This window comes from Lissotriton vulgaris, chromosome 4_1 (genome assembly GCF_964263255.1).
Source record: "Lissotriton vulgaris chromosome 4_1, aLisVul1.2, whole genome shotgun sequence".
Classification (NCBI taxonomy): domain Eukaryota; kingdom Metazoa; phylum Chordata; class Amphibia; order Caudata; family Salamandridae; genus Lissotriton; species Lissotriton vulgaris.
In genome coordinates, this window is record NC_141691.1 from 405,377,587 (window position 1) to 405,402,631 (window position 25,045).

Here is a 25,045-nt window from a genome sequence, read left to right on the forward strand (position 1 = left end):
TCCTCTACTACCGAGTGCACCTCGGCTAAGGCTATGATTGGTTTTGGGCCAGAAATGCGCTCAGGAGTTTTAGATGTAGCAATACTGCCTAGGGAAGATTTTTTCCTAAGCGCAAGTTCAGTTGAGAGCCTCCTGGCGCATTCAAGTTCAGTTGATACTCTATGCTGAAGTTTGGTAATTTCATTGTCAATGGAGAGGCTGGTCCTGGTGATGAAGTCATCCAGGGTGCCTGTGGCTTTTTTGGGAATCTTTGTGGCCTTACTCCTAGTTTCACGTGAGGACATTATGGGGAAGGAAGGATGGAAAGATACAATAAATACGTAAAATAGTGCTAGTATGCTACTGAGACTCAAGATGATAAAACCAAGGGGAGTGGCCCGGTCCGGTCTCAATCGGTCTCTAACGGCCTAAAACGGCCCTGTCTTTGCCCAGTCTTAGCCCGGGCTGCGTCCCGCGCTGCGGGAGTGGGCTGGTGTTATGAGGCCTCAGGAGGGCGGGGGGCGGGCCAGCAGGGAGAGCGGACCGGAAGCTCTCCGTCGGTCTAGCACGGACTTCTGGGAATTGAAGTCCCTGCACGCTCGCAGCCCCGCTGCAGCCACACGCCCAAGCCGCTTACCTCCTTACTGCCTCTACGCTCCTCGCTCGCAGCTGCTGGTGTGTCTCCCTCCTCAGGCAGGCGAAGGGGCACCCGCGAAGCGGGTGCGCCGAGAAGTGGTTGGATGCCGGGTGAAGACAAGATGAGGCAAGGTGAGCCGCTCTGACTCGTTGCTGGCGCTAGTTTCCTCCGTTTAGGGCTTGAATGTGGCAATAGTGTCCAAAACAGTGTCAGATATATACCTTTATCTCTATCACTTGCCAGATGCCTTACTTTTTATGGAAATAAAGAAAATAGAATAGGTCTTAATCTTCACATGGATATTCCGTTTCTGGTTGAAAAAATAAGGGAAAACAAGGAATATTGTACATTATTTTTTTAAGCGAAATTTACTATTATGAACTAATTAAATGATTGTCCTTTTTTTTTCATTAAAGCGACATCAATTTTAAAGACTTCTATTTTTAAAATATGGTAGAACGTGTTGCCCTCTTGCAACCGATGTAATGAGTATGCGTTTTCTTGCTGTAACTGTGGGTGCAGCGCGTTTTATATGTTCTTTGAGAAATTTTGACTGTCACAAATTGTAATTTTAACATATGTTTTATGCTGTGCTGTTGACTTGGGGTTTTAAAATGTTTTACACCTTATGGACAATTCTGGACTAATTTTAACAAAAGTTATTCTATTGTAGATGATCGAAAATGTGGCACGGATTTGTATTAGTTTGAAGGACAAATGCCAAAATAAATGTAAAACGTTCACCTAACATACCTTGGAACTAAAGTTACGTTTTAATTTGAGTCCCAGAGGGAAGATCCTCAGCATGTTGTGTTAAACTTTGGTGTCTTCTTGGTCTTCAGGGTGGCTTTTACTGGAGGCCCTGGAGTTGGGAAGTCAGTTGTTCAAGAATACATATGCCAGACTTCAATCCTCAGGGGTCTCTACTGTAACAGAGGCTGCACCCTTTTCTTGGTCTGAGCAAGTCCCCTCAACTTCCTAGATGCCCTGGCTGGACAGTGGTTCAGGAAAGCTTTGTCTCTGTATTCTGTATTAAGATTTGTATTAAGCCAACTGTCTATCTTTTCGGCACCAGATGGTTCTCTTGCACTGTAAAGCCTCTCATGCTGAGCACGTGGCTTAGTTATGGTCTTTTGGCATATACTGCAGAGTCAATGCTGAGCCAACTGGGGAAATTTCCCATTGCAATTTAGGCAAGACTTAAATGGTGTGTTCTCCATAACTTAACTCGCTCAAGTAATTTCTATGAACTGACCCCAGACTCTTTCTTCCAATCTAGCTCTGAGGCAGTTAGTGTCCCTAACAGGCTGTCATCAACAATTCTACTTCAGTGTCTTGTGTGGGAGTTTTCGATTGCGGTCAACACTCTGGCTACCAAAGCTTTACAGAGGGAAAGTCCCAGAACATTATGAAATGCGCCTGAACCTAATGGTGGGGGGGGACAATCTAAGGTGGAGTCTGTCTCGGTGTATTGTGGGTTTTGGGGAGAGAGTAAAAGTTATCTTGAAACTGAAATCTTTACTTCAAAGGAAAACAACTTGTAACATCTGCGCTTAACACCACATGGCATCAGTGGGCTAAGCACATGATCTCAGAAATGAAAAGGGAACCCTGGTTGCGCTGGTTACCTACACTACACTTTATATGACGCTGTCAAGAGTCAAAGTTTACTTCAACTAAACTTTAATCAAGTAGCTGAATTAACTGTCCTTACACATGCTTGTATTTTAGCCACTCGGAAAACTGTAACCATCTTTGGAAATTCAAAATGCACATTCATTAGATGTACGTCAGCCGATAGCCTCCTCAAAAATGGGTTCTTTGTCAAGGTTTGCTTGATGCTCTCCAATATCCCATAAAGTTGCTGCTGTCAAGTGTGCTGCTAGCCAATCAAGATGAGGGTTTTAAATGTATCACTTTTGCTGACAATACTGCTAATACAACTGCTTTGGCTTCTATCTATGAAATAAAATACAATCTGTCTAAGGTTGCAGAGTTTCTTGTGCCCGCCCGACAAGTTCTTGCGGAGTTACAGGATCAGGCCCCAGAAAACAAAGAGACTGCATCGGCAAAATGCAAATGTCATTCATCCTGGCTGAATAAGCAGGATAAACAGAGTAGCTGTCCCAAAAAACATTGATCCAAAAAATCTAGCTTGAATCTATCATGGCATTAAGCATGGTAGTAGACATAGGATAATCCATGCTGTTGGCACTAACTGGCCTGCAACTCACATTTTTACATTGCTCAGCAATAGCGCCATAATTAAACAATTTTTCTGTCTACAATGGTGGTAAAGATATCAATACTGCCCCTCTTGCACACGCTGCCATTTGTCCATCTACAGATCGATTTCATCCAGCTACCCCAACGTTGTCTTTCAATTGTGCATGCTCCCTGGGTGGATCTAAGCTTACATTACACCCGAGTGGATGCCATCACTGTAGCCAAGAATCTACTACAACTAGACGTTATCCATAGATTTGCGATCACACTCATAATCAGTAGTGACAAAGGAGCTCACTTTCTGTCTACTGTAGTTCAGTAACTGTGTAAGGCTTCAAGAACATGAAACTCTGAAAACTAAAGTGTCGAAGATACGCAAGGACATCTGCCTCAAATGGCCTGAAAAAAAGACTAGGAGGCTCTGATCATAGGGGATATAATATCTAACATAATCTCAAATGTTCTTGCAAGTCGAATTATTAGAGGATATTGTGGCTCTCTGAAGTATTTTTGCGAGAAAGGTATATTTTGTATATAACAAAAAAAGACTCAATCCCTCACCCACACTCAGCGTTACACTTCATCATAAAGGCAGCTCGTTCACCAGCACCAAATAATGCTAGGCAGGCTCATGTAGAGCTCCTATGTGACAGCACTTTATTAGGGGTGGGGAATGGGGGGGGGAAGAGTTTTAAAGAATAAAACTGTATAATACTGGTGTCTTGTTATGAACATGCTGGAGTGAATATAAGGTTAAAAAAGAAGTGGGAGGTATAACACTACCCTCACTATGTTAGGTCGACATGTTATAGCTTTCATCTAGTGCATAGCTTTCATCTAGTGCACACCTACATCTACAGCAATCTTCAGGACCAATGTGACCCGTAACTGTTTTATACCCTACCCTGAGAATATCCTACCAGTGGTAAGGCAAATAAAGACTCAATGACCCTCTGTCAGCTGTAATCCTAAAGTCTAGAATATTCTCCTGAACAGGAGAAAAACAGGAGCATAACCCATAATATCAAGAAATTGGCACATTTCCAGCTTTGGTTGCTGCGTAGCTTCCATTTGTATTGTAATACAATCACCAGGATACAGAACCATACGTGTTTTAAACTCACTGAAACAAATGTGGAATAAATTGGTGCACTCTAATGCGCAGTGATCCTTCAGTAGCACCAAGCTTTTGATGACTGGAGGCCCCCATCTATCTTTGCTTTACGGTATATGGTGATTGAGGAAAATATGTATCAACTATAATATGGACAACAAAGTTGAATGCTACATCTATAGTCAGAACGATTTGGTTGGAATTCATGAACAAATAGACTGTCAAAGTGTTAAGTATTGCATATCATCAATGATTATATGGATTTTGGAAGGTGGGACTTCTGGTCATGGTTGAAAAGTGTTTTGACGGATAGAATAGGAAAATCAGTTCTTCTACTCGGTCTATTCCTAGGTGGTAGACTGATTTCTGTTCTTTGATCAGTAGTCTAGAAGGAAAATAGTCAAAGTCGTCTTGATCACTTGTGTTGCTCTTTTACAGATTTACATGCATGTCTGAGCATGTACTGGTTCAAATGTACAAGTTACTTACCTCTATATCTGTGAGAAACAGTAGTTAGTATTAGATTCCTTACCTTAGAATATCCACAGACGTCAGATTGGATCCGGAAATTTTTGAGTAGCAATACACTTGCGCGTGGGTAGGCGTCGTTCGCGGCTCCGCGTCCGTCGTCTGCGCCGTGATGACATGGTCTGAGTACTTAGACGCTGCCTCTGCGCGCTGACGTCAGTTCTTAGACACAGCTTTTCCGCGCCAGAAACGCAGAGCCATGTTAAAAACCAACACTGGTGCCATTGAAACAAGGGATGACCTTAACCCTAGATATCGGTTCGCAGAATGGGGAGGATGGGTGGGGCGGTGAGGAATCTAATACTAACTGCGGTTTGTCACAGATATATGGTTACCGAAGTTAAGTAACTTGTACATCTGAAAGAAACAGGTTAGTATTAGATTCCTTACCTTAGAATAGATACCCCAGCAATACCAACCCCGGTGGTGGGTCTGCGAACCAATAATCACACCAGAAAGTCCTGGAGGACGGAATGGCCAAAGAAGCCATCCCTCCGGACTTGGCTGTCCAGGCAGTAGTGTCTTGCGAACGTGTGCAGCGAGGCCCACATAGCTGCCTGACAGATGTCCTGCAAAGGGACCCCCCGGCCCAGGGCAGTGGTATGGGCCCTCAGCCCAACAGGAGGCTCCTTCTTCGCCAAGGAGTAACAAGCCTTGATACACAAGACGACCCACCGAGAGATGGTCCGCTTGTGCACTGCCCGTCCCTTCTTAGCGCCCACGTAACCAACAAAGAGTTGGTCATCCACCCGGAACTGGCGTGTGCGATCTATGTAGAACAAAGCGCACGTTTTGGGTCCATGCGGTGGAGCTGCTCCTTCTCTTTTGAGGGGTGCGGTGGCGGAAAGAAGGTGGGCAAGGTGATAGACTGCCCGATGTGGAAGGCCGGGACAACCTTGGGCAGGAAAGAGGGTCTAGTCCGCAACACAACCTTGTCCGGATGGACAGAAAGGAAAGGAGGTTTGGATGAAAGAGCCTGGAGCTCACTCACTCTCCTGGCAGAGGTGATGGCAACCAGGAAAGCAGTCTTCAAAGTAAGAAGGCGGAGGGGACAGTTGTGAAGTGGCTCAAAGGGAGCACACATCAGGTAGGTGAGTACAAGATTCAAGTCCCACTTCACGAAAGGAACAGGAGGGAACATATGAGTGATGCCCTTTAAGAATCTGTTTACAATGGGGAACTTGAATAAAGAAGGCTGATCAGGTAGCCTTAAGAAGGCGGAAAGGGCAGAAAGGTAGCCCTTGATAGTGCCCAGAGCAGAGCCCTGCTGGGTAAGAGAAAGAAGGAAGAGGAGACACTCAGAAAGGGGTGCAGAGAGTGGATCCACAGCCTTTGCTGTGCACCATGCCACAAATCTGTTGCCCCTGCAGGCATATACCGACTTTGTGGAGGGACGCCTGGCTGCCAGAATGACATTACAGACTTCGGGAGGCAAGTCAAATGGCCTCACTGTCGCCGCTCAATCTCCAAGCTTGTAGGTGGAGACTGGACAGGTTCGGGTGGAGGACCGTCCCCTGCTGCTGCGACAGAAGGTCCTCCCGAAGAGGCAGACAAATCGGGGGATCGACTGACATGCCGAGTAGCTCGGGATACCAGTATCTTTGTGCCCAGTCCGGAGCCACAAGGATAACCTGGGTCCGGTCGCGCCTGATCTTCTTCAGCACTCTGGGCAGAAGTGGTATAGGTGGAAAGGCGTACAACAGACCGCAACTCCACTCGCGACGAAAAGCTTCCCCGAGCGAGTGCCGCCTTGGAAACTCCAACACGCAGAACTGATGACATTGCGCGTTCTCTTCTGGGGCGAATAGATCTAACCAAGGCTCTCCCCACTGCTGAAAGAGGCCTTGCGCCACGTCCGAGTTCAGACGCCATTCGTGATCCATCATGCACTGACGGTTGAGTTTGTCCGCCCTGGCGTTCAGGGAACCTGCCAGGTGTTGAACCACCAGGGTCACGCCCTGATGTTCCAGCCATTGCCAGAGGCGCAGAGCCTTCTGGCATAGGGTCCACGACCCCACCCCACCCTGTGTGTTGCAGTACCACATGGCGGTGGTGTTGTCCGTGAACACCTGCACTACACTCCCCCGGACAGAGGGGAGGAATGCCTTCAGTGCAAGTCGGATCGCCCGCAGCTCCAGAAGGTTGATGTGGAGCTGGGACTCCGCCGGAGACCAGAGACCCCTGATCTCCGCCTCTCCCATGTGGCCTCCCCAACCCAGGAGGGACGCGTCCGTCACAACTACGTGCTCTGGGAGGGGTAGGGAGAGGGATCTGCCACTGACCCAATCGCGGTCTGTGAGCCACCACTGCAGCCTTTTTGCAGTGCCCTCCGAGATCAAGATATGTTCGGACAAGTTGCCCTGATGCTGGGCCCACTGAAACTTTAGGTCCCACTGCAGAGCCCGCATCCGCCACCGGGCTTGATGCACCAGAAGGATGCAGGAGGCCATCAGCCCCAGAAGCCGCAGCGTCAACCTGACCGAGACCCGGGATAAAGTCTGAAAGATCGGAATCAGAGCCTGAATAACCCAAACCCGCTGTTCGGGTGGATAAACCCGAAACTGCGCCGAGTCCAGAACCGCTCCGATGAAGAGGAGCTTTTGAGAGGGACACAGGTGTGACTTCGGCACGTTGATGGAGAACCCCAGCAGATGCAGGAGGTCGGCCGTAGTCTGGAGGTGGTTGACGACTGTCTGGGGCGAGCCCGCCTTCAACAACCAGTTGTCGAGGTAGGGAAAGACTGAAACACCTAACCTGCGCAGATGGGCTGTGACCACCGCCATCACTTTGGTGAACACCCGTGGGGCGCTGGTAAGGCCGAAGGGAAGCACGATAAACTGAAAGTGCTCGTGGCCTACCGTGAACCTGAGGTAACGCCGGTGGCCCGGCAGGACGGGGATGTGAAAAAATGGCGTCCTGCAAGTCCAACGCTACCATCCAGTCTCCTGGATCCAGAGCAGCTAAGACCTGTGCCAAATTCAGCATCTTGAACTTCTCCTTCCGGAGGAAGCCGTTGACGTTCCTTAGGTCCAAGATAGAGCGTAGGCCCCCTTTGCCCTTCTTGGGTACCAGAAAGTAGTGGGAGTAACAACCACACCCTACTTCTGGCCCAGGAACGTGCTCGATGGCCCCCTTGGCCAAGAGGGCGGTGACTTCCTCTTGCAGAAGTTGCAAGTGATCCCCCGACACGCGGTGGAATTGCGGAGGCATGGCGGGAGGGGTCGCCTCGAAGGGGAGGGAGTAGCCCCTTCGGACGATTTGCAGCAACCACCTGTCCGACGTGACGGTGCGCCAGTAGAATAGGTGATGGCGAACCCTGCCCCCCACTGGCGTCACATGGGCCTGAAAGCACGGACTAGGAGGGTTTTGAGGCAGGTGCTGCGGGGGAAGGTGTGAACTGGCCGCGCCGTTGTCCCCGACCGCCGCCACAGCGGTTTCCCCGGCTGCCACTGCGCTGTTGGACATTCTGCGGCGTGTGGCTGGCAGCACGTGTGGGGGTGCCCCTTCCTTGGCCACGAAAGGAGCGAAAGGCATCTGTTTGCTGGCGAGGGACCGAGAGGCCTAAGTACTTAGCCATAGCCCTGGAGTCCTTAAATCGCTCAAGCGAATGGTCTGCCTTGTCGCCAAAGAGGCGATGGCCATCAAACGGCATGTCCAGCAGAGTGGCCTGGACATCGGCCGAAAAGTTGGCAGACCCCAACGAGGCGTGGAACCACCACTGTCGTTGCTATCGCCCTGCCCAGTGAGTCTGTGATATCCAGCCCACACCGGATGGAATACCGTGCTGCATCTCGACCCTCCGCAAGGGTTAGGGTGAGTTTTGCCCGGACCTCCTCCGGATATTGTGGCAGCACGTCCGCGACCGCGTCCCACAGGGTGTGGGTATAGCGGCCCAAGAGGCATGCGGTATTAGCTAACCGCAGTCCCACACTGAGGGACGAGAACACCTTCATCCCGAACTGCTCGTACCTCTTGGATTCCCGATCGGGCGGAGCCGTCGGGAATGCGGTCTGGGAAGTGAAGGCCTGGATGACCAGGCTCTCGGGGTGGGGTGGGTGGACAAAAAGCAAAGGTCGCCTGGGGCCGGGCGGTAGCGTCTGGCCACGTTCCTATCCACAGGCGTACCTGTGGCGGGCTTGGACCAAGTGCCCACAAGAACGTCACACAAGGCTTCATTAAACGGCAGTAGAGGCTCACTGGAGCTTGCCTGCGGTTTAAGGACCTCTGTGAGGAGGTTAGTCCTCACGGCCGCGACAGGGAGCTCAAGGTTTAAGGCCTTGGCTGCCTGTGTTAACACTACACTATAAGCAGCCCCCTCCTCCGTAGCCACGGTGGGAGATGACAAATCCAGTGTCTGGCGAAGTGTCAATGCCACTGGCCTCCCCAAGCTCATATGTCCAGTCCTGTGGTGACTGGCACTCCCGTGCCAGAGCGTCCTCAGACCCCTCCCAATCACCCTCGTCACCCATCTCCTGTAGCACAGGCTCAACAGATGGGTCCTGTTCATGGAAATAGAAATCTCCAAAGGCGCCAGAACCGGACCGGGGGTAGGATCAGGGACGGCACCCATAGCAGGCGCCGGGGGCGACACCCATAGGGCTGGCGTCGGCGAGGTCGTGAGGTCGACCGGCGACCACCCGGATCCGGAAGCGGATCCAGAGAGGGCCTGTGGCACCGGGACCGAAGTCGCCGTCGGCGCCGAAGCACCCGACGGCGTTGGAGCCGATGCACCTGACCCGCTAGGCCCGGAGGCGCCGCGGAATCCGGCTGAATAGGGAGGAACCTCATGGCCATGAAGTACCGCTCTATCTCCTCAGGCCTCGCGTCTTGCCCAGGGATCCGAAGGTGTGGGGCAGGCGGCGACGACTGCGACTCCGGCGGAGCCACGTGGGTGGTGTCATCAGAACCCCCGGCCGCATCGTGCAAGCGTCGGGGTGGGTCAGAGGAACGATGATGTCTGTCTGACCTCTTATGCCTCTTACCTGAGGACTTGGATCCTGACGAACCAATGACCACTCCCGGAGCTGCGACCCCGTGACCTGTCCCTCGACATCCCGTGGGACCGGGACCTGGAGCAGCGCGGGGCCAACTGCCGGAGCTCCAGTTGCTTGCGAGACCGCTCTCGCCTAGCCTTAGACGTCAGGGCCCGGCAGTCGGAGCAGGTGCGGTCATCGTGGTCGAGGCCTAAACACTTGAGGCACCGGCGATGGGGGTGGGTAACCGACATCAGTCGGTCGCACCTGGAACAGGGCTTAAACCCGGGCATCCCTACCGGCACCGTTGGAGTCTAAGACTCGAGAAGAGAGATGATCAAAAAGATCAAAAAGTTTAGTCAAAAAAGACTAAGGGATAGAGCTTCTTCGGATCGGCGCTAGCTGGCGCGGAAAAAAGAAGAACTGACGTCAGCGCGTTTGGGCGACGTCTAAGTACTCCGACGACGTCATTCTGGCGCTAACGACGCCGACGATGGACGCGGAGCCGCGGACGACGCCTGCCGGCGCGCAGGGGTATTGCTACGCAAAATTTTCCGGATCCAGTCTGACGTCTGGAGATATTCTAAGGTAAGGAATCTATCACTAACTTGTCTCTTTCAGATCACCCTGCCCAGTGAGTCGGTGGTATCCAGCCCACACCGGATGGAATAACGTGCCTCATCTCGACCCTCCGCAAGGGTTTGGGCGAGTTTAGCCTTGACCTCCGCCGGGCATTCAGGCAGCATGTTCGCGACCGCGTCCCACAGAGAGTGGGTGTAGCGGCCCAAGAGGCACGCCGTGTTGGAAGACCGCAGTCCCAAACTCAGGGAGGAGAATACCTTTTTGCCGTATTGCTCGTACCTCTAGGATTCCCGATCGGGCGGAGCCGACGGGAATGCGGTCTGGGAGTTGGAGGCCTGGATGACAAGGCTCTCGGGGGTGGGATGGGTGGACAGGAAACAAAGGTTGCCCGGGGCCGGGCGGTGGCATCTGGCCACGTTCCTATCTACAGGCGGACCTGTAGCGGGCCTGGACCAAGTGCCCAAAAGAACGTCAAGTAAGGCCTAATTAAACAGCAGCAGAGGCTCAGCCGAGCTGGACTGCGGTTTAAGGACATCAGTGAGGAGGTTAGTCCTCACGGCCGCGACAGAGAGCGCAAGGCCCAAGGCCCTGGCCGCCCGCGCCAACACCACACTGTAGGTTGCCCCCTCCTCCGTAGCCACGGTAGGGGGTTAGACAAAACCAGTGTCTGGCGAAGTGTCCAGACCACTGGCATCCCCAAGCTCACCTGTCCATTCCTGCTGGGACTGACACTCATGTGTCAGAGGGTCCTCAGACCCCTCCCAAAACTCCTCATCACCCATTTCCTGATAATCAGGGTTGTCAAAGGATGGGGCCGGTTTGTTGAAGTAGAACTCTCCAAGCGGCGTCGAGAGCGGCACCCAGCGGCGCCGCTCTGACGCCGGAACCGGATCAAGGAAGGCATCGGGGACAGAGGCGCCCGGAGGCGGCGCCGGAGGTGACACCCTAGGGACTGGTGTCGGTGAGGTAGTCAGGTCAACCGGCGACGACCCAGATCCAGAAATGGATCCAGTGGGGCCCTGCGGCGCCGGGCCCGAAGGCGTCGGCGGCATTGGGGCCGAAGCACCCGACCCGCCAGGGCCCCCAGACGGGTCCGCTGGGCCCGAAGGCGCCACGGAGCCCGTCGGAGGAGAGAGGGACCTCATGGCCATGAGGAAGCACTCGATCTCCTCCGGCATCGCTTGCTGCCCAGGGACCGGAGGGTATGTGGCAGGCCGTGACGCCTGCGACTCTGATGGAGCCGCATGGGCGGTGTCACCCGAACCCGGCTTCGTCGTGCGAGCGTCGGGGGGAGTCGGAAGAGCGATGGTGTCTCTTCGACTTCTTGTACTTACCTTATGACTTCAAGCCTGAAGAGTGATGGCGACTCCCGGAGCTATGATGGCTCTGACCCCGCGACCGGTCCCTCAACCTCCATCCGGACCGGGACCTCTCGCGGCACGGGGCCGACTGCCGGAGCTCGAGCAGCTTGCGGGACCGTTCCCGCCTAGCTTTCGATGTCAGGGCTCGGCAGTCGGGGCTGGCCTTGTCGTCGAGGTCGACGCCGAGACAGTGAAGGCACCGGCGGTGAGGGTCGGTCACCGGCATCACAGGGTTTAAATCCTGGCATCCCTACCGGCACCGTTCGGAGTCGAAGACTTCGAAAATTATCAAAAGGGATCGTAATAAAAGTTTAGTCAAAAATCGACTAAGGTACCACTTTTTCCGGATCTGCACTGCTGGCGCGGAAAAAACAGAGAACTGACTTCAGCGCGCGCAGACGGCGTCAAAGTACTCCGACGACGTCATCACGGCGCCCACGACGGACGCGGAGCCGCGGACGACACCTACCGACGCGCAAGGGTACTGCTACGCAAACATTTCCGGATCCAGTCTGACGCCTGGGAATATTCTAAGGTAAGGAATCTAATACTAACCTCTTTCTTTCAGATTCTAGCATTACTAAAGGCATGGGTACTTCCTTAATGTTACCCATTAACAATCCGGGACAATGACCAAGATTGTGACGACTGAAAGTTTATTATGGTGCTTTAGAACGATGTTAAAGTATTGAAGAGCAGGGAGCGTTCTGCTTAAAGAATTATACTAAAATGCCTTGATTGAACACATGTATAGTGTAAGAGGGAGATATTTTTGAGAAGGCTCGAAGCAAGTTACGGTTAGCTTAACACATGCAAATATGTTCAGACATTTTTTCCTGATCAAGTTACCTTTGCAGGCAGCAAGTGCCCGTCTCGGGCGTTGACGCACCTTGTACTTTGGCTCTCAAAGCATGAATTAAAAGAACAGCTTTCCGAGCCAAAACGTGTTTATATTTTTGTGATCAGTGAACATCATAATCCCGTTCTCATGCGTTCTCGGACAGTAAGGAAAAAGAGTGTTTCTGTAAAATACGAATTTCGATTTTAATGCAGTTTTATAGGAAATGTAAAATTGTATATAAATAGTGTTTTGAATCCGACCTGAAAAAGTATATACGCTCTTCTTTTAGTTTTCTGCACAGTGGGAGGTGGGACCAGCTAAAACTTTCAGGGGCATTCTAATTCATAGTGAGGCCAGGCACTGTGGCCATTTTTCTCTCAGAGGGACAGTAAGAGAAGCCATTTTGGGTGAGTGCGCACTCTAGCTTTCCTGAACCTCTGATGCATTTCAACAGGAACACAGCACGGACGCGCGCAGCCGGCACGCTGAAGGGGCACTAAAGGTAAGCCCATCTGCTCCCCTCTGCAACCCGGAAGCGTCCAAAACGAGCCACTGTGTCAGTTCCATCTCTAATGGTATTTCACGCCTCTCCTATAGTTCCTCTCAACTTCGCGATCTGGCCCCAATTCCTACTTGTACACCATTGAGCCTCAAAACTTTAGCTCACACAAAAATCGAAAGCACTTTATGTGGTTTCCACACTAACCTAAGAAACCAAGGTACCTTAAACCAGCCGGGGCTGACCCTTACCTTCGTAGCAGCTCTGATTAATTCATGGTCCCTCTCAAAACATGCAGATAATGTGTACGACCTACTTTACGAAGAGGAACTTGATGCTCTATTCATTACAGAAACTTAGCTCACAGACTCCTCTGGCCCAGACATGGTCAGCAGTCCCCAAAGGATTTAACATTTTCAGGAAGAACCGGGATAAGGGCAGAGGTGGAGGGCTACCAATTATTTACAAGAATGGTTTCAACCTTGCCCACCCTACCCTTATTAGTTCTAGAGGGAGCATAGGCTATGGGTTTCTGCCTCTCCTCGCCCCCAATCAATCGATACGTAGTGCACTAATATATAGGCCCTCAGGACCTACAGTAGGGTTTATATCCTCGCTATACAATGCTCTTGCTCCCCTAACTCTCAGATATGCCCACTACATCCTTATCGGGGATTCTAACCTACACCTGGAATGTGAGAATGAGAGAGAAATATCTGTTTTTCAAGAGAATTTGACGGCTATGAGGTTGACCCAGTCAATATTCACTCCCACACATTTAGCTGGGCACACTCTAGACCAACTTTTCACCTCTCTACCTCTCAAAGTTGATGCCCTGGCCACTTTGGTCTGGGTTAGTCCACTACATGCTCAGGTTCAGAAGTGCTGGGTTAAACAGTTCACCTAATTATCCAGAATGGTAAGAGCCTTTCATAAAGTCCAATTTGAAGCTCTTTGCAGAAGGTTGGAAGAGAAAAAGCCCTCTTTCTCTGGCAAGGTCGACCAAGAGGTCAGTCTTATTGACAGTTGGATTAAATCCTCCACCCGAGCCTTAGCCTCAGAAAGATTAAAACAACTACGCCGTACTAAGCCACCTTGTCCAATGGGACACTCACTCCCTGAAAATGGCCAAACTAGAGTGCAAACACAGGGAGAGACAATGGAGGGCTAAAGCAGAGTATAATTCATCATTAAGGAAAAACGTTATTTTGAGACCATATTTCAAATGCCGGAAACCATTCTAAGGAAATTTTTTTAATTGCCAAATCGTTCACCACCCCTGAAGCCTGCACAGGCCAAAAACTACTGACCCTTGAATGGTGTTAACAACTTGCTCTCTTCTTTCAGGATATAAATGCTGCAATCCAGGCCAGCCTCCTCCTCCTCCTGTCCAGGAAGGAAGGCAGTCCCATGGGTTCTAGCAGGGTAATGGCAACTTCCGTTGATATCATGGGAGAGAACAATACAGGGACTAGTCAACTAGTCCCCCTTACCCATGACAAAACCATTTAGCTAGAGACCTTATCTCCAATTTCCATCGATGGCTCCCTATCAGCGTTAAAGAGCCTTAAATCTGGTTCTCCTTCAGACCCAGGACCTGCTATCCTCCTATCCCGGGGTGTGGAGGCTATTACCCACTTGTAAACCTCCCTTTCATATGAAAGCAGGCAAAAATCGTGCCTCTTCTAAAAAAGTTAAAACTCCCAGACCGACTCTAAAGATCTGGCCAATTATAGACCCAACTCCCTACTTCCAGCTCTCTCGCGTATTCTTGAAAAACACTCAAACCAGCAGCTTTCTTCCTATCTTGAAATCAATAAACTGCTACATACTAGCCAATCTGGGTTTCGTCCCAATTGCAGTACTGAGACAGCATTGCTTGAGGTAGTCGATTTCATTAGACTTAACCTTGATGCAGGAGGCAGGGCGCTGCTGATCATGCCGGGTCTATCAGCTGCGTTTGACACAATCCCTTACTACACCTCACTGGCCCCTCTCAGGTCTGTTGGAATTGGAGGGCAAGCCTGGAATTGGCTAGCATCCTTTCTCGATGTAAGAGGAAAAGTGGTATGGTGCCATCCTTTCTCGGCCAATACTCGTGAATTGAGGGTGGGATTGCCACAGGGCTCGGCCTGGAGCCATACACTGTTCAATATGTACCTTACTCCCTTGGCAGCCCTGGCAGAATCACTAGGGCCAAGATTGTGTCATACGCTGATGACACCCAATTGCTGTTTTCCTGGAAGAATAACAAGGCATTCCCAGGTGAGAAAATTAGAACTTGCCTCTCTGTAGTCTTTCATTGACTTTCATCAAATCAACACAAATGCAATGCAAGGAAGACGGAGTTCCCATTTCTTTGGACATGAAGCACAAGTTTCTTGGCAGTCCTTCTGGCCAACAGATGCCCCCCTCTGCACTTACTTATACCTCCTCAGTCAAAAACATATGTTTTAAGTTTAATGGACAACTTTTGTCTCGCTCACAAGTTAATACCGTGGTAGGCTCTTGTTTTAGCTTACTACATATGTTGAGAAAGTTTTTGTATCTCCTGTCTGTGAATGCAAGCCAGCAAGTGATCTAAGCCATGATCACAGCACGAATGAATTATGGGAATGCACTCTACCTAGGCCTGCCTGACTACCTGATTAATTGGTTACAGCTGATCCACAACGCAGCTGCGCAAACTATTTCCGTTCTGCCCTGTAATTCGTGTCACAGCTTTTCAATGATCTTCATTGGCTTTTGATCATCAGGAAGAGGATCAGTTTTAAGATCCGGCTTCTCACCCAGAAAGTCTTATTCAAGACAGGTCCTGCCTATCTACTAGCTAGAATTAAGTTCTACCCTCCCAGAGAGATCTGCGCTCTGAAAACCTGCCCTGCCAAATTTCCGCAGATCAAGAAGGTATGGTCTAGGCGAAGATTTTTTCCTTCCTACTCCCCTCTCTCTGAAACAAACTTCTCCTGTAACTCAGACACATTGAAACTTCCCCCCCCCCATCCCGATAAAAGCTAAAAACCTGGCTTATCCCTAAATACAGAGTCCATATCCTGGTTCTCCCTCAGTAAGCCCTTCTTCTGCATTAGCGACAGGACATAGCTTGGGCTCTAGAAATTACATACGTACATACATACATACTTTCCGCTAGGCCCCTATTGTGATTATTATTTGTGAGAATTTTACGATGTGATTACTACTAGAGACTTGTGCATGTGAAGGTATACATTTGAGTCCTGCCTACATCTGGCAAGGTCACCTCCACCTATGATTTGAGCAGGACCGTTGCTCAGTGAACTCAGATTCATAGACTAAAGTTTTATTTCTGCCAATAAACCCTTTCAGACTTTGAGCAGTGTGCGAGGAGACTGACAGACTGCTAATGGAGGATAACACAATTTTGTAAATTATTGCCTCTTCGCTCACAAGCTTTTCATCAGATCAATCAGCATTCTCTAGGTTCTGAACAGGGAAGAATTACAGTTTCTGGCAAGAGAACAAAATGTATACATCTGATCTCATGTATGGGAGGTCTAGATAACTACATCAATACCAAGTTCAATACTACTTTTCACACATGATTTCCACACAACCTAACATCGACCATGATATGAAGTTGTAAAAAGAGCCCCAGCCCTGATTAATGCCACAGACCTGACTAGGCTACTAGTGGCATGAAACATGCCGACTAAGTAGACAAAAAGGGTAGTAAATCGTCCTTTTGACTTTACATACCAAAGAGTGCAAAGAATAAATGTGGATATAGTCAACTGTGCAAAGAATAAATGTGGATATAGTCAACTTTAAGTATTTTTACTCTGTAAGGGGCTTGCACAGTACCACATTTTTGTTGTCATACTTCAAGATAGTAAAGAGAGAGGTCAGGCTGAAACACGCTCTCCCCGAACCGTGGGAGTCCGATCCCATTATTTGCAATCGACTATGGGGTGAAGAGCAAGCCCTACCATGAAGAACGTCAAATCGTGTGGGTGAAGACCCAGAGCGCTAGACACAACGTTGTCTAAATATAAAATAAGTACTGCAGGAATGTGTTTCTGTGGAACACCCATGTCTAACACCATTTTAGTCTGGTCTGATTTTCTATTTGAAGTTTTAATTTGAGTAGAGAGGGTGGAGACAGGCCCTATAATTACATGTTGCTCCTCCGTTATTGTTTAAATTGCCACAATATTAGTCTGTGCCTTAAACCTGTGGGCTCTGGCTTGAGGATTTTACAGCACTGTTTGTAGAATGGGTGAGTTAATATTGCAAGAAGTGCTAGACAGAAAGAAACAATATCCCCAGTGGAAAATATTTTGGGTTTCTGTCCTGAAATTCCTGGCTTTGGGTTTAAGGCTGAATACAGGACAATTCAATGGATTAGAGACTGCAGGGATCCAAAAATCATTTTAGGCAAACAATGGGGAAAAAAAGCAACTCGTAATAAAAACATCTGAAACGCCGACTCACCTGGTCTTAAATCACTTGCATTAGTAAATATTTCGAGTCCACTCTAAACTTCTGATATATTATTACCTATTGTATCATGATCAGGTCCAGTTGATCTATCTTTACCTCTACCCGCTTATGAACCCTTAAAAGAAAACTCTCCCCATTACCTCCACCTGCCCCGGAATACCCCTAGCCACCCCTGAACCTGAAAGAAACCATTACCACCTTTTTCTTCTACCTGTCCCTGAACCCTAAAAAACCCTTACCTTCTTTTATTTCTACCCTCCATTGCCATTACCCAGCTCCTAATCCTTACCCATTCCTTAACCCTTTAACTTCTTTTTAATGATGTAATATTTATTTTATTTGTAAAATAACTACTTACACGTGGGGTAAAGTAACAAACAGGGGCCTACACGATACTTAACTTCTACAAATCAAATTGTTTTTTACGAACAGAAATCTGTATATAGGTGTGTTAAAAAAAATACGATTTGCAGGACCTGGCAAATTAAGATTTATTAGGAAGGTCACAACTTGTGACCGTTTGCGATTGGCCACAGTCACACTTATAGTTGCTTGCAACGTTCAGCAGACCAACAAGTGTGTGACTGTGTTTAAATAAATACATTTTTTTAAATATAGTCCGTTTTCCTTAAAGGACGGGGCACTACATTAAAAATAAAAAAGGTTTCTGGTTCCAAAAAGGTTCACTGAGAATTGGCAGTGATCCTGTCAGCTCACCCTGAAACTTTTTTCAAGATTCACTAAGGGGAGAAGGGTCCAAAGGGTACCTTTGTGAATCAGATACCACCTCTTTGAAGTGTCAGTATCTGATCAATCCATTTAAACATTCCTCTTTGACTCGCAAATAGGAAGGGGACGCCCCTTTCATGCCCTCTCCTATGTGGGTTTTTAGACAGGATTACCAAAGCCTTTTACAAGATTAAAAGAATTTTCCGACATGTAAAAGGGTTTTGGTACATAAAGAAAAGCTCTTATAGTTGTACACTTTTAAAATGATGCCAGTCTTGGGAGGAAGAATTCAATAGGGTGCTTCATGACTGAGTGGGCGAGGGCTCTCAAATATCCCTGAGACTGGTACAAACGTGTCCAATTCTATATCATACATAGAGCATATATTTCCCCCAAACTTTTACACAGAATTTTCCATGGGGCCGTTGACAGATGTAACTCACCGATGGCGGATCTCAAACATAAGATTTGGACTGTCCCTGTTTACACTCGTAATGGGGCGGAATGTCTGGAAAACTTGTGTCAATCACTCACTTGCCAAGGCTGGATATGTGGGGAATAGCAACTGTGGGTATCTATAAAGGCTATATAAAAACGGAAGGTTGCCATTCGATTTTATGATTAATCTCTGATCGTCATGAACCGCACCATCACAAGGATTTGGTAAAGTCTCAAACCTCCTTCCAAGGCGGCCTGGTGGTTTTCGCTGACCACCTGTGCCAGAGCAGAATCTGTGGCACTCCACAGGGTTAGCGGTTCAAAGCAAGCAACACCAGTCAATTGCTCACCCATAGGATGACCTTCTCTTCGAATTTGTGGTGACCCAGCCCGAAGGTGTCAAGTCCCCATGAACCTGTCCTTTAATTTGGAGGGTGTTCTCCAGCCCTGGTGTGGAAGTCCACTCCCCCACTTCACCTTAGCCAAGAGTCGTCCAGGTTGTTGCCGGTTTCTGCTATGTAGACCCCATCAGGTTCCTCAAGACTTTCGGGCATCTAGTCAAAATTCTTTTGGGTTTCTTGACTCACTTATCTTGCCTTGCCAAAGGGGCCACACACCTGGTTCCCTGGCAATAAACTCACTAATAGGTTCATCAGCCCCTCCCTACTCTTCCTTGCTCCAAGTTATCCCTCCCAGTTCAACATGATCTTTTCTAGGTTTCTAATTATCAGCTAGAGGGATATAACATTTCTACCTGAGGTTTATTTTTCCTACCAAAGCTATATAGCACGATGCATGGTTCTGGTCATTACAACCTTGATGTATTTCTCTTTTATTGAATAACATCCACTAAAACATCTACGAAAAACAACTTCTTGAAATGAAACCCATGAACCGTTCAGGCCTACCCCATCTGTCTCTCAACCCTAAAACGTGCACAAACAAAAAAGAAATAGCTTTATAAATTACAACATACAGATCATCAATCTGCACCAACATCAATTTCAGAAAAAACATCAATCGTTATCGATATACCGTTGTTACAGCAAAGTGCCCATTCTTGTTAAAGGCACTTACAATTAGACTTGAACATGTATATTCTAGAACAGTAACGTGTGCACCCTGCACAAATAGTAAGGAACTGCATCGAAACATTGCTTTCGATAGCATTGTCAAATAAGGCAAGAATGTCTAGCACATTCATGCTTCAAAAAATACAGTAAATACCCATGCTGGCACCCAACATGGTGACTAAGAAGCACTGTCCTACAAGCAGATGCACAGAAATAACAGATTTGGTGAAGGCAAACGACGACTATTCTCATTTATTAAGGTAACTTCTTGGTACACAGTCCTGAACTGGAACTCTTGCCTCCAGCTGCTTTCTCTCACTTTGGTTGCCCAAGACTACAGATTGCTGTAACCTGGGCTATTGAATTGCGTCAGTCATTAAAGCTACTGCATGGTAATAGACATAAATATTTTAGTATGTTTGATTCCAGTTCCCTTAAATTACACTTTACTCATTGTTAGCTGTGTTAAAGTCAGCTACATACATAGTACAACATGCGCACAGTACCAGGAACTGAACAGGTTCTTGATCAGCACCTCGATTTTGACTTCTATGAAGGGCATCCAATAACAGCCACAAGCCCATCAAACAACTAGAGTCACAACACAGTTGCTGTCTTTAGTCCATGAAAACAAGTGGGCTCTGTGAAATTTCACTGTTCATGAACATATAAAAATAAATGCACACACAGACAAAAGTATCCTTCCCGAAAAGATAGCAAGTTGTGAAGAAAATACTAAATGCTAATCTTTAAAATGACGTTGAAGAAAGTAAGGGACTAGAAGGGAGTAAATGATGTTAAAGAATGTAATGCACTGGAAGGGAGAGACACAGGGGAGTTTGCCGCAATGGCCGAGAAGCACATGTGCTACAACAAGCTCATGGCCAAACGAAGACTGCAAAACCTCTTCGGAAATGAATACCTCACCAGTATCTTATTTAGCTAAGTTAATCAAGCCTTTAAGAGGTGAAGAAAAGGCTCTTTTATTTATTTTAAAGGTAGTACCAGCTGAGTTGAGGGCCAAGTGGAGGATCTTGTAGTGGTACATAATACATTACACCCAAAAATGATTTCAAATGGTGTCCTTTAGCAGGATATTAGGTGTCCTTGAACTCGAGAGTGGTGATGAAGTTCGCCAACTGGAGAAATAAGATTGGTGCAAGATTCATCTCCAATAGCTCCTCCTGGACATTAAGTCTGAAGAGGTAGAGAATCTTACAAAAACCATCAAACTTCATTAGTGCAAGTATTAGTTCAACTCTGACTGGGTTGTCAACCTTGTATCTCAGAAACAATGGAGGTCCTTGATCTCCTCCAGCAGAGAAGAGACTAGGTGAACATTAGGAGGGAAGCAAGGGTAGACCGGAGTGAAAAGTCTCTAAACCCCATTTGACCACATAAACGACCATAGGACCCAGAGTAATTACCCTAAAGACTGAGAGATTCAGAGTCAGTTTATTTTCCCAAGGAAATATGATCACTCTTTTTGGGATACTAAATCGATTTTGCTGATTTTGATCGAAGGTGGAAATAAAAGAGATTGCTTAGAGGGACATTGTAGAAATGTCTGGCAAGGGCCTCACCATGAACCCATGCATTTTATTTAGTATGTGGTGGGTCGATGTTGCACACAAAGCTCTACATCAGGAAAGCAGGTTATGCACCACCTTATTCGGATCCTATGGTGAAAAATGGATGCCCCACAGACCATACGCTTGCTGTTGTGACTAAATAGCTTAAAATAAAGCACAGCCGAAGCAAGAGGGCAGAACATGACCAACTACACGCATTTTAGTAACAGAGTTATCTCCTGATTCCAGGCTCAACATTACATAGCACGTAAAGATAAGGTTATACTTAATTATACATAGCTGGTCACCTTTCAGCTCCTCGTCAATACTGCACCTGGTTAAAAGGTCATTAGTCACATTCATTGGGTTTAAAAAGAGGAGTGGACTGAGCAGGTCTTTTACAGGAGATGTGTTTGGGCTAAGCGTGAAAAGAAATACGAGGAACAGGGAAGAAAGTAATACTGAGTTAGGACGTACTGAATGGAGCAGACGCAATAGTTTTAAAGATCTAATAGGACTCAATCAAGTCTGTTGGAAAGCCAATCAAGCTAGTAAGCAAGAGACTGCACAACACAATTTTAGGTGGCAACGATACATTCAACATATGACACAGAGAAAAAAGTTTCAATATGTAAATCACAGCTTAGACTCAACTAACACTAGCAGTCCTACACATCCCACAATTCTGGAGGAAGTGGGGGGTGAATGGTCCAGTACTGGGAACAGGATCTTACATCTCAGCAGTTGGTACAGATGTAGCAGTGTTGAAGACATTAACCCTTAATTGAACATAGGTAACCTAGATATATAATTTATATCTACCTGCTTTGGCTTTCCTTCTTTTGTAGCATTGGGCCATCTCCAACTCTTCCTCTCGTTCAGTTAGGTATTCTCCATTCTGGTACTTCCGGTTCTTCTGCCGTCTCCTCTTTCTCTTTTTCATATGCCCATCAACCTCCTCGTCACTTTCAAAGAGCGTCCAAAACGAACCAACAGGTTCAACCTTTTGGGAAACCTCACGTGCCCGTCTCAGGTTGTGGGATGGGCAAGAGATTTCCTCTTGCTGAGGTTCCTCTTTTATTTTCCGCTGCTGGTATCTGTTCACCCCATACACTTTCCTTCCTCTCCTCCTCGTTGAAGGCAGAACATCCTCCAGTGGTGGAAGCACCTCATCCAACGCATTATCACACTCAGCTGCTATACTAGCAAAAGAACTGTTTGCGCTTCCTGTAGAGAGAATAAAAATACAATCACTTAAAATCTTACATTTCATTTGGCAAACACAGTATAAGCAGAAAGATTTTGCATATTTCCACTTTTTCCCCAAACTAGTCACTTCTATTGAACATCTTAATTCTTAAAAATATTTCTACTTCTAAATCCAACTAATTGCTTGCATTAAATATTGTAATAAAAAACTAGAGCTTTTCTTTCTCCAATACAAAATACAATATTCCTGTGTTAACAATAGGCAGACCCTCGTTTCAATCTAATAATGTATTTGGAAGGCAATGGGTGATGTGCAGAACATGAACAGAGATAGGCATTTGCCATAGACAGACAATTCTGCTCTGTACCACATGGAAAAAATAAACTTTAATAGAAAGGGAGTATCAACCCAATTCAAGAACAATGTACAATGGTGAAGTTACTGGAGTTAGTCAAAGAGGAGATGGTGCTGTACAAGGTTCCAGGCAGAGGGTAGCAACAGTGGTAGGAAAACTATGGTGAACCCAAAGAACAAATAAGATCAGTATTGTTAATATCAGACTCATATTTTAATAGTCCAGATCAGACGGGCATTACCTACTACAACTAAATTAAGACACCTTGACTTTGGCTTTGTAATCCAACAGAATGGTGCATTACAAACAAACATTTATGGAATCACAAAATGGTAGCAACATTTTGTTTGTTTTTAGAGTTTCCTCCTGAAGTCAGACTACAGAAAATAAAAACTGAAGTAATTTGCAAAGTCTCAAAATATAAAGTCAGTATTACCTAACATTTTGCACTGGGGCAATATACTTGAGTAATCAGTTGTAACTATTTTGTTCATGTCTTTGCTTCAAAACAGATCTGGATGACAAACCCTGTGAGACACCACAAAGTACTCTCTTCCCTCAGAAGAAGAGGTATGTGCTTTCCTTCAGGAAACACACCTAGTTAAGTTAAAGGATATCGATTTGCAGTGGTATCAGAGAGGGTTACAGTTGGTTTGCTGCTGGTAGTGACATTGATTACAATCTGCACACTCCATTTAAAGCTGAAACATTATGTTAGGGCTTGTTTTTCTTCAAAGAATGTCCTGTGGTTTTGGTTGACCCATGACACCTCCCCTTGAGACCAAAAACACACATGGACACAGGCTCCACCTTAAATTATACTTTCAAATATGGGTAAATGCAAGAGTGGATTTGTAAAGCAGTATAAGGTGAAAAAGGAGGAGGAGGTGAATGCATTGTTATAACTTTCAAATTTTAGTTTACTATCGAATAAGATACTTAAGTTTTTAACTTCCTAACAGGAGTGGGTAAAAGGCCGAGTTCCTGTGGCCACCAACTAGGGGACCAAAAGGAAGTGTACTTTCCGAAAAGCAGAACATCAGTTTTACCCGAGTTCAGCTTCAGAAGAAAACTTTCGTTCATCCATCTGCCAATCTGTAGCATACAGTTGTGGAACCTGATTACTGGCAACTGACATCACAATCTGGGTGTCATCTGTGTAGGAAACCACTGAAACCAAAGGATTTAATAAGACTAGCAAGAGAGATAATGTAAAGGTTAAAAAGAGTTGTGCTTAAGGATGACCCTAATTCCGATGCAATAAAGGCATTCGATAAGAAGGTCATGATTGGCCATGTCAAATGCTGCAGTGAGGTCCAACACCATCAGAGCTGGATTTTCTCCTTTGTGAAGTGTCTTTCTGATGTCTTCAGAGGCAGCAATCAAGGTCAGTTCAGCACTATTTCAAAATTTTAAACTGAAAAAAGAGCGCATAATGTCACATAAGTATAACTCAATTTGGGTAATGAAAGCTCAAAATGTTAAGTCATTCACAAATCTCAATTAGCATCAGTTCGATCAAATTCAGTACATCAGGAGTCTTGTATTCGTATAAAATCCAATTTTATTCTTTTCTTTATCAAAAAAGTCAGTCAGCCCAGCCAACGCGTTTCATCCATTAGGACTTCATCAGGGTTGGCATATCCATCAATCAAATGTCACAACGTGTTGTGAAGTTTTCTCACATATCCAGCATCAGGAGATCAAAAGTCGCAATTTCAGGTGGTTTAAGCACTCCTTACTTAACCTTCACAGTTCGAAGAACAGCACCCAACGCGGGAAATCAGGAGACCGTTTGGTACTATGTTCGCTTCTAAAGCCAAACTGATGATTATTGCTGATAAACTATGTACGTTCCTGATTCATGGCCTTCTACACATTTTTTTGCAGGGAAGGGAAGGCGCGAAATTGAATAATGGTTGTTAGGATCTAAGGCATCAAGATAAGGCTTCTTGAGGAGAGGCAGAATTGATGCGTTCTTCCAGTGTTTGGGGAAATAGCCAGAACTAAACATCGTGTTAAAGATGTCAGTTAGGTATACCAATGTCATTTCTGGAACCAGGTTCATAATTTGAAAGGGGGGGATATATTGCAAACATTACCCTTTTGTGATGACAACACTGTACATCAGGAATGCAAAAAGGTAAACAGGAAGGAGTATACAATTTTGAACGAGCAGCAAAGTCAAAATAAGAACAGTGGATATGTAATGCGACCAGAGAGTCTTGTGGAAGGGCAGGCCATGGATGTTAGAGTCTGGGAAAGGTGTGACTTCTTTGGGGAAGGACTCAGTTCATTAGTAGTTGCTTTACTTTTCATTTCAAGAGGTCAGTTGAGGGGTTGGATCAGATCTCAGGAGGAAGGAGGACAGAATAGAAGGATCATGAACAGATTTAGAATCATTAAGAGGACCTAGAGAAACATTAGTTGAATCTGAACAACTAGGAGAG

At 46.9% G+C, this 25,045-nt stretch overlaps 1 protein-coding gene across 10 annotated transcripts in view; it reads right to left on the bottom strand.

Annotated features, from left to right (window-relative positions):
* Window positions 1-25,045, bottom strand: part of BCORL1 (BCL6 corepressor like 1) — a 962,450-nt gene that overhangs the window by 166,325 nt on the left and 771,080 nt on the right. For all 10 annotated transcript variants that reach the window (XM_086918805.1, XM_086918802.1, XM_086918799.1 and 7 more), the window contains one exon: window positions 21,853-22,257. In XM_086918805.1, the coding sequence (XP_086774931.1) occupies window positions 21,853-22,257 (405 nt within the window). The remainder of the gene's footprint in view (window positions 1-21,852; window positions 22,258-25,045) is intronic.